This window comes from Corythoichthys intestinalis, chromosome 15, assembly GCF_030265065.1.
Source record: "Corythoichthys intestinalis isolate RoL2023-P3 chromosome 15, ASM3026506v1, whole genome shotgun sequence".
In the NCBI taxonomy this organism is placed as follows: Eukaryota; Metazoa; Chordata; class Actinopteri; order Syngnathiformes; family Syngnathidae; genus Corythoichthys; species Corythoichthys intestinalis.
The window spans coordinates 22,277,011-22,293,335 of record NC_080409.1 but is presented as its reverse complement, the minus strand read 5'-3'; the positions used below and the strand labels follow the sequence as shown (position 1 = coordinate 22,293,335).

The window sequence follows — 16,325 nt, the reverse complement described above, 5'->3', positions numbered from 1 at the left end:
CACCACAGTATGAATTTTGTTGCTTAGCTACTAAACAGAAAACTACAAGTTGTGCAAAAAGAACTCATTGAACTGCTGGACAAATGGTTTAAAAAGTTTTGAGAATTCAATGTTCACCAAGGCAATAATGTCTTTTTAGGTTCATCTTTATTTGTTCAATGTAGCTTTCAGGAAAATAATTTTTGCATTTTTGTTGTAGGGCCGTGAATCGGGTCTTATCCACAGATATAGCCTACCAAATGTCATTCTCATCCAGAAATACATGATGAACAGAGCCCATCATCTCTCTTTAAACTGCACCTCCAGGTAAACTGAATTGTAGTTGCTTTGTTTTGATTCTGTTAATCTTTAGCCTGTGCATTAGCAGAGCTCTTTCGTCAGGACTGGTAACTGACAATTTGAATTTTTATCTTCTTCAGTCGACTGGCCATCATTGACATCTCAGGCGTTCTGACTTTGCTGGAAGTAGAGGTTCATGGATCCACAGGTGATGCCACTGGTGCGAGTCAGGTCTCAGTAGGGGATCCATCAAAGTTCGAACGCAAGGATGTTTGGGACATGAAGTGGGCCAAGGACAACCCTGATCTGTTTGCCATGATGGAAAAGACCAGGATGTATGTCTTCAGGAACCTAGATCCAGAGGTGAGTGAAGTGTTTTTTTCATGCCCTCTCCATCATGAAAACACCGCTTTTAATGTTAATTCAAATTAAATACTGAAGTTTTTGGACTAATATAATCTACTGTTCTTGCCTCTGGTACATAGTTCTACTGCTGCAGAGTGAATTGTGTAACATCCAATTGGACTTGTTTTTTGGGACAAATTAGTGTTCTCTTCATTTATGGTTATTCATTAACATGTGTATGTGGTACGAGTGCAGGAACCGATCCAAACATCAGGATATATCTGCAACTTTGAGGACCTGGAAATCAAATCTGTCCTGCTTGATGAAATTATGAAGGTAAAATTAATTAAAGCAATGGTTTTGCTCTTTAAATATCCTAATATATTTGCGTTTCTCATCTTTTTCACTAGTGTTCTTATACTTTTAGTAGTTGAAGGGTATCTGGACTGAAGGCAGAGACATTTCATATTTGAACCTGTGCTTTACAGGACCCAGAGAGACCCAATAAAGACAATCTTATCAACTTCGAAATCCGTTCCTTGAGAGACAGTCGTGCTCTAATTGAAAAAGTGGGAATCACAGATGCTTCACAATTCATTGAGGATAATCCCCATCCAAGACTCTGGTAAATATAAAAATATTTTAATGTAAACCAAAGTGCTCAATACATTGATCACGATCGACTAGTAGATCTCAAAGATAGTGATAGTCGATTGTGTCCTCATTTGAAAATAAATAAATAAACAAAAGTCTGCTAGTCTATCCTTCCTTGGTGGGGGTGGTTCTGTCTTTTGATTGATATACAGGTCAACCAGATCATTTTGGGTTGGTCATTTGAAAAGTAGTTTGCATGGCACTCATGATGTAAATGCTTTGTGCATGCACATACCTTTCAGAAATACCAGTACTAATAGCCATTAAACATCTTTTCTGCATCAATATGACAGGCGTCTGCTTGCTGAGGCGGCCCTCCAAAAACTGGACTTGAAGACTGCTGAGCAGGCATTTGTCCGGTGCAAAGACAACCAAGGCATTGAGTTTGTCAAGCGCCTAGGAAACCTACAGAGTGAGCCCATGAAACAGGCAGAGGTTGCAGCTTACTTTAGCAGGTTTGAGGAGGCCGAGCGGATGTATTTGGACATGGACCGCAGGTACAGTATGTTTGGAATAATAATTGAGATGTTTTTCCCATCTTTGATCATATTGGCTGAAGTAGTATTATAATTTTATAGGGACCTCGCAATTAGCCTTCGGATGAAGTTGGGAGACTGGTTTCGGGTGCTCCAGCTGCTTAAGACAGGCTCTGGGGACTGTGATGATGCTCTACTGGAGCAAGCCTACAATGCGATAGGAGACTACTTTGCTGATAGACAGAAGTGGTACTGGCAATTTTACTAATTTTCATTATTATTTTAGTGTATTTTTACAGTGTGTTAAGGCCTATTCCTATATATTTGGGCGATCTTTCAGAGAATCTGGTGTTAGTCGATGTACTTATTCAACTCCCGTGCCTAAAAAAAAAAAAAAAAAAAAAAAAGACTCCATAATTTGCCGAGGTTTTGGTCCCTTTTGGTGTTGCCACAGCAAGTGCCAGACACCCTTACTGACATACTTTATCTGGGCTAGGGACTGGCCATAGGGTGGGAATTGGTGCACCTTCCAGGAAATGAACCTGCAGTGTATACATAAATGTCAATCGTATACAATACCATTTTGATAATTTGGCACAAAGTAAAAAAAAAAAAAAAAAGAAATACTTTTATTTTTTATATTTATTTTTAAACTTTCTTCAACTGATCAATGATAATCAATAATTCATGGCACAGATGTATACAGTATATGTGCCTCTTGCCTCAAAACTGGCATCTTTTTGCATGCACATACAATATCTGGTTCTCTATGTGGTGTGCTCTGTGCAACAAAATACTGTACAAAAAACAAAACATAGACATTTAAATTAGGGCTGTCAAACGATTAAAATTTTTAATTGAGTTAATCACAGCTTAAAGATTAATTAATTGTGATTAATCGCAATTCAAACCATCTATAAAATATGCCATATTTTTCTGTAAATTATTGTTGGAATGGAAAGATCTGCTTCACAAACTACACTCCACGCAACCACTGCGTAAATCTGACAAAGACAGTGTACAAAAGAATCAGAACCGATCAAAACATTGAAAACATGAAAAAAGATCTCTAAACTCAAGACTGGAATGATGTTTACAATGCAAACAATGTGAATGCAGCTTAGGGGTGCTTTATGAATACACTCCAGCACGATAAGCACTGCCCAATTAAGTTGACTCCCAAGAGAGAAAGAATGCAAAACAAACCTTGGATGACCCAAGACGCTTATCAACGCTTGCAAAAAGAAAACAGCGCTGTATGAGTTTATCTCCCAGGGACAGGGCCTGCGAGGAGAAGTTTAAGAAATATAGAAATAAGCTAAACTCCCTACACCAACTTGGACATCAACTGATACAATGAACTAGGGCTGCAGCTATCGAATATTTTAGTAATCGAGTAATCGACTGAAAATTCTATCGATTAATCGAGTAATCGGATAAAACAAATATATTTTTAGGTGAAGAGCAATTATAGATTTACATGAGAAAACAAGACATTTTATCATTTTCAGTCAATCAATGTCTTTATTTTTTATGTATATTGTTGAAAACAGCGAACAATTGCATCTCAGATGTAACTAGAATTAAAAAAAAAAAAAGACTAATTCACTGCTTTCACTCAAAAAACCTTTAGATCTTATTTACAATATATATATATATACTGGACTGTCTCAGAAAATTAGAATACACAATATTCTAATTTTTTGAGACAGTCCTGTGTATATATACAGGACTGTCTCAGGAAATTAGAATACACAATATTCTAATATTGGTAAAGGAAAGCTTGTTGAAACCGGAGAATATCATTGTCAGTCGCGTAAAAAAAAGGTGTCGATTAAAAAAAGCCAAGGCTATGCTTAAGTTGGCTCGTTTTTTTCATTTTTTTCAGCCCTCGACACTCAAACCATCTCTTTAACTGTACATTTTTAAGTTCTTCTATATCTTTGCCAGTGAATTTGGCACCAGGGACATCATTTTAAGAGAGAATTTGTAGGTTTAGCTCTGTAAACATCTCCTTCGGACATGATTTCCATTCATTTCCTATCAGGGATAGCGTGTCCCCCCTTAGCAGCAGTAGGTAACGCCATGAATGTTAATGAGAGGAAGTGACGTGTTGCTTGCGGTACGCCCTTACACATGCTCAGATACATTGTACATCAATCTAACCTAATGAATATTTAGCCTTCAAGGATCATTTGAAATCTGTCATTCCAACATACGATGGCGTGATTTTCCTGATTGTCTTTAAATGCTTTGTTAGATTTACTTCTGATTAGGGCTGCAGCTATCGAATATTTTAGTAATCGAGTAATCGACTGAAAATTCTATCGATTAATCGAGTAATCGGATAAAACAAATATATTTTTAGGTGAAGAGCAATTATAGATTTACATGAGAAAACAAGACATTTTATCATTTTCAGTCAATCAATGTCTTTATTTTTTATGTATATTGTTGAAAACAGCGAACAATTGCATCTCAGATGTAACTAGAATTAAAAAAAAAAAAAAGACTAATTCACTGCTTTCACTCAAAAAACCTTTAGATCTTATTTACAATATATATATATATACTGGACTGTCTCAGAAAATTAGAATACACAATATTCTAATTTTTTGAGACAGTCCTGTGTATATATACAGGACTGTCTCAGGAAATTAGAATATTGTGTATTCTAATTTCCTGAGACAGTCCTGTATATATACACAGGACTGTCTCAAAAAATTAGAATATTGTGTATTCTAATTTCCTGAGACAGTCCAGTATGTATATATATATACACACACCTAAAAATGCCTTTACGCTTGATAACACACATCACTTAAAAGTTAGGATTTTCCCCCACGTTTTTCAATTGAATTTCTATTTGTGTCAAGCCATTTTTAAGTTCTAGTTAAGGTCCTGATAGGATTTTGAGTTTTTGCACTGTTCAAAATAAATGTATGATACAGGCTGTATTGGAGCACATTAGGGACTAGTGCTACTTGGTGTTTTATCCAGCAATGACTACTGAGCTAAAATTGATAGTTAGCATTATTGAGTTTTTATTTGACACCCTTATCACTCCACAACGCTATGTTATGTTAAAGCCTGTATGTAAGACACGTTAGCCACGCATCGAAAGTGGTTTTAATTGATTGAAACCTAGCCCTCCGCAGGGCTAACGTAAGATGAGCTAGTAGTGACAGTAACGTTAACCTTATATATTAGCGCTTAGCGCTTTTTATTAGCGCTTAGCGCTCTACTGCTTTAAGATGGCGGCTGTTTGCTAACGCTGCCCAGACGCGGCCTAGTCTGTCATTGCGCATCTAGTTCAACATACATGTGATCTCTATGAGACTTACCAGACGCTAGCTGCAACTAATGTAGCATGTGCGGGCTAGTATTTAGCAACGTCGGCGTCGTTTGTAGCGGTTGTCGGCTGCAGTAAGTTTTTTTTTTTGCTTCTTCCTCTACGCACGTGACATCAGCGCGTTGTCCCGCATTAAAAGTAGTCCGAGCAAAACGTGATGCTTAGAGCTGTCAAAATAAACGATTACTCGAGGTGAATAAAACTACTCGGATCAGTTTTTAAACTCGAGTTACTCGAGTTGCTCGAGTATTCGTTTCAGCTCTACAATGAACCCACTCAAATTGACAATATGTGAAATTCCATGGCAATCAATGACTTTTGAATGATATGTGGAAAAAAAACAAACAAACAAAAAAAAAAAAACTGATAATAACTGGACTGTAACACAAACATGCTTGACTGTGCGTCCCGGGCTGTTGGGGGACGGGTATCGATAAGCATTTGCTTTTTCCCGTCTTTCCTTTGTCTGTCATCGTCTTTCTTTTGGGCAAATTCCACACTCTGAAACTGTCAATGATGATGATGATGATGATGACAATGACAATAAATTCATTCAAATTCATTCATTAGACACAAGATGATATATACATTCAACATACTGTACATTAGTATTGTGTATGTTTATTATAACAATAAGTCAACAAGATGGCATTAACATTATTAACATTCTGTTAAAGCGATCCATGGATAGAAAGATTTGTAGTTCTTAAAAGATAAATGTTAGTACAAGTTATAAAAATTTTATATTAAAACCCCTCTTAATGTTTTCGTTTTAATAAAGTTTGTAAAATTAATCAAAAAATAAACTAGTAGCTCGCCATTGTTGATGTCAATAATTACACAATGCTCATGGTGCTCAAACCCATAAAATCAGTCGCACCCAAGCGCCAGCAGAGGGCGACAGAACACCAAAAAACACAAGTAACAAGTGGAAATGACTCTGTGCTGTCATTTTAATCTGTTTGAGTGGGGCATGTGCGTTAAATATTTTAACGTGATTAATTTAAAAAATTAATTACCCCTCGTTAACGCGATAATTTTGACAGCCCTAATTGAAATTGAATTAAAAATAATGTTATTTTATTAATAAATTGTGGTTATGGCCCCCAATTACATTTCATGGTATTTCAATGAGTGCCCAATAAAGGGTTAAGTATTGCTGTTATTCATTGTCATGTTAACACCACTTCTTCAACTAGGGATGTCCCGCTCACATATTTTCCCACATGAGTCTGACTCACCTGATTTTGAGAATCAGCCAATACAGAGTCCCGATTCGATACAGGAAAAAAAAGTTTTGTTCAAAAAAAGAAAAATTTAAACATGTTACAGTCCCACCGTGCCGCCTTCGGACTTTGAATTATTTTTAAACAAGAATAACTTAGAACAATGCTCGTCTTTGCCAAATGCTTCATTAAGCGAGTCCACTCAAATCTGCTTACGCTGCTTAGAACAGCTGCTCACTTACACACACACACAACGAGTTGCCACAGCACAGTACGGCTAGTGTTGAACATGCGAAATGATTGACGCATTTGGTGCCTTAGAAGGTAGCGCTCCCGAAATTTTATAGCAAGATCAAAGCTTCAATGGTAGTCAATCATCATTAACTTTATCAAGCAAACTCCAGTTCACTGCTAAACCAAGAAAAGCAACAAGAGGAAGAGTGAGAGGCTGTACAAGCATTAAGCAGAAAAACATATATTTTTTATTATTAAGAACCCGATCCTTTTCAGCCGATTACAGTCTTCTGAAAAATGATGTGATTGGCCCGATTTCCGATCACGTGAGCTGATCGTGACATCCCTATCCTCAGCTCAACCTCAAGATTTCTAATATTCCACAAAGAAGCTATTACTTTGGACTACTGTTGATAGTGCATGCTTAGTAGACACAACATGAGCAATTTTATTAATGGTTCATCATGTTTTACCATCTTTCTCTTTGAAGGGTCAATGCAGTGCAGTACTATCTTCAGGGCCGTCACCAGGAAAAGTTGGCAGAATGCTACTACATGTTGGAGGACTACGATAGCCTTGAGAAGTTGACTAATTCACTACCAGAAAATCATAAACTTCTGCTGGTAAGACAAACGTGAAGGACACATTGCCAGTCTGCTTGGCCTCTTTGGTAAATATTTGAAGTGATAGCGACTGTAGTATCTCACAAATAGTGACATTTCTTCCCACCTCTATGCTGTAGGAGATCGGCCAGATGTTTACCACGGTGGGCATGTGCGAACAGGCTGTGAATGCTTACCTTAAATGCAACCAGGCCAAGGCTGCTGTTGACACATGTGTCCATCTGAACCAGGTGAGAGACGCCTACTGTGGCACCTTGCTGTCCTCCCACTTGTGTCCACTTCATGAGTGATTCTTTAGCTTGGTTGTGTGAGTACTACTCTTGCACATTGCTGTTACAATTCAAGTGTAACATACTATAAGTATTGCAAATTTAAACACGTATGTTTTGATAAATAATGTCAAATTTGTTATAATTTTTTAACTGTGAAATCCCCTATACCAGCTCATAACAGTCTACCTTCACAAGCATGTAGCTGTTCTTTTTGCTGTACCTTGATGTTTTGCTTCTTTTACACCAGTGGAACAAAGCAGTGGAACTAGCCAGAACCCACAAAATGAAAGAGATTAAACCTCTTCTGTCCAAATATGCCTCCCATCTCCTTGAGAAGAACAAAATTCTGGAGGCAGTGGAATTGTATCAAAAGGCTCACCATTTTCTCGATGCAGCCAAACTTATGTTTAAGGTTGGTTGGTGTGCATGAAAAATTGTTATGATCAAGTAAAGCATGCATAAGAAAATCCAGTAGATACCGCATGTGATTGTTATAGTCATGTATATGTGTTTATGTATTAGATATGTATGTATTCATTTTTTAGATAGCAGATGAGGAGGCCAAGAAAAGGACTCGGCCACTGCGGGTAAAGAAATTGTATGTGCTTGCTGCTCGTCTGGTCGAAAACCATCATGAGCAGAAGAAGACATTGCAACAGAGTAAAGCAAAAGGGAAGAAGTCAGAGGTAGATGATGAATACACTTCACTTATACATTTCAGTTTTGAATACCGTGCAAAAAACATGGGCCCACCTTTTCTTATCCCTCATTATTAGGCAACATTCGCACTTGCTGGACTCCTAGAAGAAGACACCACGTCTTCTGACAATCGCATTCTAGACAACGCGTGGCGAGGAGCCGAGGCGTATCACTTCTTCCTGCTCGCTCAAAGGCAGTTGTATGAAGGCTACACGGAGAACGCAATGCACACAGGTAAACAAAAAAAATCCCCACTCGGGAATGAACAATTTAATGTAAATGTGAAACAAAATTTAACATTTATTTAATGGTTTCTCAGTTAATAACAATTAGGGTCAGGAGAAGGTCAGAAGGAGCTACATTGTGTCTTTGTAGCACTAGAGCAAGCCTACGGTAGTTTGTCACAAGTAGACATCCGAGTTCCGTGTTAAACCTTTTACTTCTATTTTTACCGGTGATAAACTTCTAATAGACAATGAACGGACTAAACAGTCATCCAATTAATATATTGTAATATAATGGCATGGTTTATTTTTGTAGTTTAAAAATGAGAAGAAAAAAATTGAATATTTCTAGTTTATAAAATATAAATGCTCATACTCTATTATGATTTTATTTAAAAATTTAGCTTTATAATATGTGAATATTATGAAATCCATTTGTAGAAACCTAGATCTCCTTACTAACAAACACATTAATTCTTGTAAGAAAGTAGGAGCCATAATTTGTCGTGAAGTCTTGACACGAAGGACTACATGGAGCTGTGCCTTTTTGAATAAACCTTAAGAAATTTAATAACATTAACAATAGAAACAAAGCGGCACACTTACTCTTGGTGTCTTTTTCAAAGCCCTTCATCTTCGCGAATACGAGGACATCATCCCCGCAGTGGAGATCTACTCCCTCCTCGCGGTCTGCTCATCGGCCAGCCGAGCCTTCGGCACTTGCTCGCAGGCCTTCATCAAGCTGGAAGCCTTGGAGAGCCTGGACCCAGAGCAACGGCTAATCTATGAGGACTTAGCCTTAGAGATCTTCACCAAGCACGTGCCAAAAGACAGCCACAAGTTGGAGCTGGACGCTGCATCAGAAGGGTGAGAAAAATAGCCTACTATATACAGTGGTACCACGACATACGAATTAATTCGCTCCAGGACCTGGTTCGTAAGGCTACGTCTACACTAGGACGGATAATGGCCTTAAACGTGTAATTAGTTGGACTATACGGCATGTCGGCTACACTAGTATGCCTTTTATCCGGATTAGTTGTTAGACGGATAATGTAGGCGGGTAATGTTACACGCCGCTTAATATGGACTCCTGTCTCCGTACAACATTCGGATACTCTGGAAGGGACATAGTGCCGTCGCTGTTTTAGTGCGGCATGACTAGGGATGGGAATTGATAGGATTTTTACGATTCCGATTCCATTATCGATATTGCTTAACGATTCGATTCTTTATCGATTCTCTTATCGATTCTAATTTGGGGAAAAAGAAGAACAAACGTTTTGATTGGCATCGAGTTTGTTTAATCAGAACTCACAACCTTACAAACTCACAACGAGATCAAAAGAGGCCCAAAGCCTCAATGTTAACTGTGGCAATAAGTGGCAAATACACAAGAATGTGTTACATTTTACTGAAACCTTTTTCTAATAATAGAAATAAAAAATATTGGTATATGTTGGCAGATAGGTTGTTGTTCTGCCTTTGGCAATATGTGTTAAAGCAGGGGTCCCCAAACTTTTTCCTGTGAGGGCCACATAACTTTTCCCTTCTCTGATGAGGGGCCGGGGTCAGTTTGTAACAGAAAAAGTGTGACGATTGCAGAAGTGCATAAATGTAAAAAATTATTGTTTTTTAGAAAGCCACAATCAAATAACCCTTTCTGGATTCTTCACGGAGTGAAAGTAAATAAAATAAAAATAATAATATAGTAATAATAATAATTAATAATAAAAACACTATTAATTAAATAGATAATAACCAAATAACCCTCTCTGAATTCTTCAAGGAAAAAGGCCAGGAAATAAATAACACGATTCAGAAAGAAAAAAAAATTCAAAATGGCCGGACCAAATGTGGAGGCGGGCCGTATTTGGGCCGCGGGCCGCAGTTTTGGCACCCGAAGAAATGCCGCATCCAAGCGAGTGAGCGAGCGAAGTGAGAGAGGGAAACACTTCAACGAGCCTACGTTCTTTGTTAATGTTAATATCTACAGAGGCAACACCTGTATGTATCATCTTTTGTGTTATTGTTGTTGTGTTTCCACTCGCGATCGGACACTTAAATCCAGTTGTGTAGTGGTTTGAACGATGTGCTAATGCTAGCGAACGAATGCTAACCATACTGTTATTAGCAGCTAATCATCGCTGATTTACGTTGATGCAAATCTGTTTGTTATTGGGAACGAAATTGATTTGTTTCATTTCTATTCTTAGTTTCACTCTTCAAGTGATGGTTGAATAAAGTCAGCAAATTATACCAACGTCTTCTACATCGTCATTAGGGAATGGGACGTAGTACGTCATTGTTTGGACGCGCCTCCATGCTGGTAATATGATTCACTTCCGGTTCGGCAGACTCAATGCGGATTGTAACGTGTGGTCGTGGTAAGCTAACTCTTTCGGTGTTTTAGAAAGAAATTATGGGTGTGTATTGTTGTGTTACCGGGTGCAACAGCTTCTCCTACGACTAAAAAAAGGGCGAGGAAAACTGGACTCATTTTTCACCGTTTTCCTGCATGGAGGACCAAATATCAGATCACGAAGGCACGACGGATGGCTGGGGCGCAGCGGTTCGTTGGAAAAGCATTTCTCTTGATCATATTTCTGCTGTAATGAGAGTGTATTCCCCTCATCTCTACTCTTGTAAGTTGAACGATTTATCCGTTTTGGTTTCAATACGTTTTTTGTTGTTGTTTTTTTTACTGTTGTGTAAATCTGCCTCGGTAGCAATGCTAACCTACTCCCCCTCCTCACCTACCTGTTGTGTTATTAGGAAAACCTGCATATGAAATGCTGACAACACATCCCGATTGGTCACCATATCTCTTCTTGGGTTATTCTGAGGTCAAGCGCACCACATCGGAGCATTATGAGAGGTTGGAAAGGCGAATAGTGCACGCTGAAACTTCAGTTTGCTCTGCTCTTACAAACACGATCCCAAGTGTTGTGAAAAGTCAATAAAATATGAATACCAAAACATGACTTGAACAACTTCTTGACAAACTGTAACTGCTTGTTGTTTACTTCAGGTCTTCATAATAAACAGGTGTAATAATTACAAAGTCAGGTGACTTAATTTTGTTATTCTATTTGGAATATGCATTGACAATTTTTGGACAGTGTTGTAGACAAGAACTGGGACTGATAAGTTGCAATAGATTTATTTCATGTAATGCAATTTCTCCAATACGATATTTGAATTGACAGTTTAAAATCTTTAAATTAGTGCAAACAAGGCCCACCCTCTGACGGTGGCAGCAAATATTATATAATTATAAGTAATACGCAAATACAAGATCACAATAAACGTGTCTTTGTCAAAGCAGTTTAAAACACTATTTACTGGCCTTGGTAAATTGCCAGACAGGATAAATATGTGCTTTAAAGTTCTTGCATTTCCATTTTAAGTATTGCAAGTAATAGTCTCCAACACAGTATTTGAACTGACAGTTTAAAATCCTTTTAGTACAAAATGGCCCACACTCTGGTAGGGGGCAGCAAATATTATAATACATAATACATTATAAAAAGCTATATACTATATAAATACAAGATCACAACAAAACCTGTATTTTTCAAAGCAGTTAAAAAACATCCAGTGGCCTTAGGTAAATAAAGGTGTATAAATATGTACTTTACAGTTCTTGCATTTCTATTTTAGGTATTGCAACTTTTCCAACACTATTTGAATTGACAGTCTAAAGTCTACATTAGTGCAAATAAGAATATTATAAATTAAAAATAATAATAGAATATATAAATTCAACATTACAATGAAACGTGTCTTTGTCAAAGTGGTTAAAAAAAAAAAAAAAAAAAAACATCACTGGCCATAGTTAAATAGCCAGGCAGAATAAATATGTGCATTAAAGTTCTTGCATTTTCACAAGTTAAAAGCCCGCAGTTCATCGACGAGAAGGGCAGACCCAGATGGCGTCTGCTGCAGGGGCTTGTTTGAGTCCGACACAGGACAAATGGAACCACTCCATTGAACAAATTTTCTTTGTCAAATGATCCAAGAAGAGAGATGGTGACCAATCGGGATGTGTTGTCAGCAGGTTTACCTAGGAACACAACAGGTAGGTGAGTCGTAGTAGGCGAGCATTGCTACCGAGGCAGATTTACACAACGGTGTAAAAAAACAAAAACGTATTGAAACCAAAAGTGGATAAATCGTTCAACTTACAAGAGTAGAGATGACAGGAACACACTCTCATTCCAGCAGAAATATGATCATAAGAAATGCTTTTCCGACGAACCGCTGCAATCCAGCCATCCGTCGTACCTTCGTGATCTGATATTTGGTCCTCCATGCAGGAAAACGGTGAAAAGTGAGTCAATTTTTCCTAACCCCTTTTTTTGTCGTAGGAGACGCTGTTGCACCCGGTAACGTAACAATAAGCACCCATATTTTCTTTCTAAAACACCGAAAGAGTTAGCCTAGCACTACCACACGTTACAATCCGCATTGACTCTGCCGGCCCGGAAGTGAATCATATTACCAGCATGGAGGCGCGTCCAAACAATGACGTCGTACGTCCCATTCCCTTTTGGGAGTTTAGCTAGCTGTATAGCCAGAGCTGAGCCTTAGCCTCTCTGTGAGGACAGCGCAGTCGTATTCCCTCCCGATGCAGTTATCTCCACCTTGCAATGACTGCAAGTCGCTTTGTTGTAATTTTTCCTCGTGAAGTGAAGACACACTTTCGAGCGTTTGAACCTACGTGCTGTCATTGTTATGTTTATGGCTGCAATGCTCGTGCTTACCCGTCGTATCCTTTCATTTTCACACTCTTTCCTGGTGAAGTGTAGTCAAACTTTGGACCGAGTGGTTCTTGGCGCCATGCTAGTTTGATGCGTCTGGACAACAAGACACGTCACGACGCAATACGCGTCTTTAGGAATCGTTAAAGGGATCGTTAAGGCTTTTTCATTGTGATGTCGAGGCCTCGAAACACTGGGTACCGGTTCCGAATTGGAATCGGATTTCGATTCCCATCCCTAGGCATGACAGCATCATAAACAATGGAGGCAGACGATCACGACGTGGCATTCCTGCTCCTTTTTTTTTCTCCACACATTTTTCTTGAACCTTCAAACTACGTCTCAATAATATGCTTCAACTCAGTGCCCATTTGGGGTCCTCCCATAGCAGATGAGGTGGAGTTGAGCGTTTTTTACAGAGCTCGTCTCCCGAGTTGTCTCCGATCAGCCAGCTGCTGGGCTGTCCCCTCCCAACTCAATGCCGACCGAACATGAGTACTGTATATAAAAATGCGTAGAGGAAAATTAAACACCAAAAAGTGACCTGCGTGGTCACCCCAGTCAAAGACGCGCGCAATCAGTTTTTCCTCCAGACATTTCTGCCTGTCAAAACTGTTGCCACTTCCAGGATCACCACTTTTATGCACAAGCAGTCCTGGTTGCTGCTTTCAGGAAAAAAAAAGAAATTTTAAAAAAGATTGAAATTTTATTTCAATCGCAACACGGCACCTGCTCGTAAAAGCAGAGCTTGCTCTCCCTTCCACTCTCGCTCCTTTGCGATGCGTTTAATTGCGATCACGAAAAAAAAACAGTGATCACGAAATAATGACACTCTAGAAGGTGTAGTAATTTCAAAATTTGCCGCGGGCTAGGAGTGAGCTTCCGTTTCAGAGGTTAACCGCGCAGGCGATGATATAACACATGAAGCTTGTCCTTTTTACGCATGCGTAGTTTGCGCAAATACAGGCGTACCTTGCAGAAGCGGGGAGGCCCTTAAACGCTTAAACGAAGTTTGGACAGGTATAAAAATAGTCGGCAAAATACCCTTGAATAAATGATCTGTCCTAGTGTAGACGTAGCCTAAGTCGAAATGAACGTATGTCGAGCGGGATTTTCTGATAAGAATACATTATAATTTGATCAATTTGTTTCACAGCCCAAAATCCTTCATAAATACTGCAGGTACAATTACAAATAGCAATTACACATAACGAAAAAAAAATTTAAAATACAAATCGAAATAATAATAATATGAATAATGTAACAAATCGGGTTCTAATGTGGCGGTTGTGTTTTGCATGCTGTTCTTGAACGCACCATGTGATTGATGCAAGAGAGAGAGAAAGAGGTGCGTTGGAGTCGGAAGCTTTTACTTTCTCTTTTCTTGTTCTGTTGTTGTTGGCGTCGACAACGGCGGACAGTAGCTGTGTTGTGTTGCACAAATTCTGAAATAACTGATTAAAAAGCTGGCGAAGCTGGCGACTTACTTGCCGATGTTACAATAATAATAAAAATGAGAGTCGTCCTCCAGATCGTAGACATATTCCGGCCGTATTGTCGAGCCAGTTCACTGACGAGCACACCACGCTCATATTTTTCTATCAATTCCTTCTTAATTTCAATGGTGTCACCTTTTTCCTTTCTTTACCACCTGCACTAACCTTCTCGGGACCCATGTTAATTTCTCTCACAAGGAAATCCATCCGTGCGTCCATCTTGCGGGAAAACAATTAAATTGCGACGCTTTCATAAAACGTCATATTTCAAGCATTTCGTCATATGTCGAGACAAATTCAAATTTGGTCAGAGGTCAAAAAAAGGTCAAATTTTAAGTCAGATGTCGAAAGTATCGTATGTCGATGCGATTGTATGTTGAGGTACCACTGTACTATGCAATATAAATAAATCCTACTTGTAACACTTTATCTAGTGGCAATGGAGCAAATGCTTGGAAAAACTCTCCAACTCTGGTGATTGTACTTTTGAGTTATGCTGGGGTATTTGTTCAAAGGAGCTTCAAATATTAACTTTTTTTCCCCAACTGAGTTGGAAATTAAGGTATTCTAATGCCCTTGTATATTGGCAAAGAGAGCCTCAGATTAACTTTCAGATCCATCTCCCGATGTCACTCAATATGCCAGACCTGTTAAAGGTGCACACACTACGTTCTGTTATCACATTTCATCAAACCAATTTATTTATTTCCATTTTCTTCTTACTGCATCTCAAAATGAAACAAAATTGCTCTACAATGTGACCTGGGGTTAAAAAAAAATTCCCCCACTTTTTTTTTAGGACGGCAGAAAAGTTACCTACCTGCATAGTAAGTGGCCTGCCCATCCAGGACTACCATTTGTGGATGTGCAGTGTGTGCAAGCACTGTGCTCAAAGCCAAGAGATCAGCAAATACAACTACTGCCCGCTATGTCACAGCAGTGTGGGCTGAAGCTCACTTCATAACTTAGATATTATATTTTTGTATTATATGCATCACACTGTACAAAGAAGCAATTCACACACGGTACACGGAAGCAAAATAGAGCTAGATATCAGAATAGGGCATGTATAAAAGAAATAGTCCATCCTGGTCGTATGTACAGTATACCCACTAAATGGTTGTTACCCCTATGTTCATGAAATTAAAACCCACAGTCGTCACAGAAATGGGTGTGGAAAATTTTAAAACTAGAACAATTTTATTGAAACCTAAACAATGAAAAACAGACATTGCGTTAAGAAGTTTCACTTGTACTGAATTGATTTGATTAAAAAAACTCAGGTAGCAGGTCTGGATAAAAGGGATGTTACACTCAAAATATTGCTACACAGCCTTTCGAGGCACTTGCTGCAGTCGTGATTTTTGTGATAATCCTTGACATTTTAATGTTACCTCAATTCAATGCTAAATAGCTCAATTTAATGCTTTTGTTATTAGTTTATATATTCACTTATATATATGTATATACAGTATATCTGTTCTTTTGTAAAATGATCATTGATTGAACAGCCCCCTTCACTTTTTTTCGTCGACACACACACTCAGTGACATAAATGAAATTAAGATAATATAATGCAATGCTGCCTGTTGACATCTTTTGCTATGTAAATATTTTATTTATATTTTAAAAAATAAATGTGAGTCAGTCTTCTGATCGCTTCGGCTTTTGTTGTAATGTTT

General features: G+C 38.4%; 1 protein-coding gene across 5 annotated transcripts in view; it reads left to right on the top strand.

Annotated features, from left to right (window-relative positions):
• The window catches only part of wdr35 (WD repeat domain 35), a 33,148-nt gene extending 16,823 nt beyond the window's left edge, over nucleotides 1-16,325 (top strand). The window contains exons 17-30 of one of the 5 annotated variants that reach the window (XM_057859778.1): nucleotides 200-306; nucleotides 420-642; nucleotides 880-960; nucleotides 1,113-1,249; nucleotides 1,572-1,775; nucleotides 1,857-2,003; nucleotides 7,057-7,189; nucleotides 7,309-7,419; nucleotides 7,709-7,873; nucleotides 8,007-8,147; nucleotides 8,238-8,394; nucleotides 9,011-9,251; nucleotides 10,909-11,029; nucleotides 11,160-11,540. In XM_057859778.1, the coding sequence (XP_057715761.1) occupies nucleotides 200-306; nucleotides 420-642; nucleotides 880-960; nucleotides 1,113-1,249; nucleotides 1,572-1,775; nucleotides 1,857-2,003; nucleotides 7,057-7,189; nucleotides 7,309-7,419; nucleotides 7,709-7,873; nucleotides 8,007-8,147; nucleotides 8,238-8,394; nucleotides 9,011-9,251; nucleotides 10,909-10,999 (1,938 nt within the window). In that variant the 3' untranslated portion in view covers nucleotides 11,000-11,029; nucleotides 11,160-11,540. The other 4 variants (XM_057859777.1, XM_057859781.1, XM_057859779.1 and 1 more) reach the window with 4 other exon arrangements.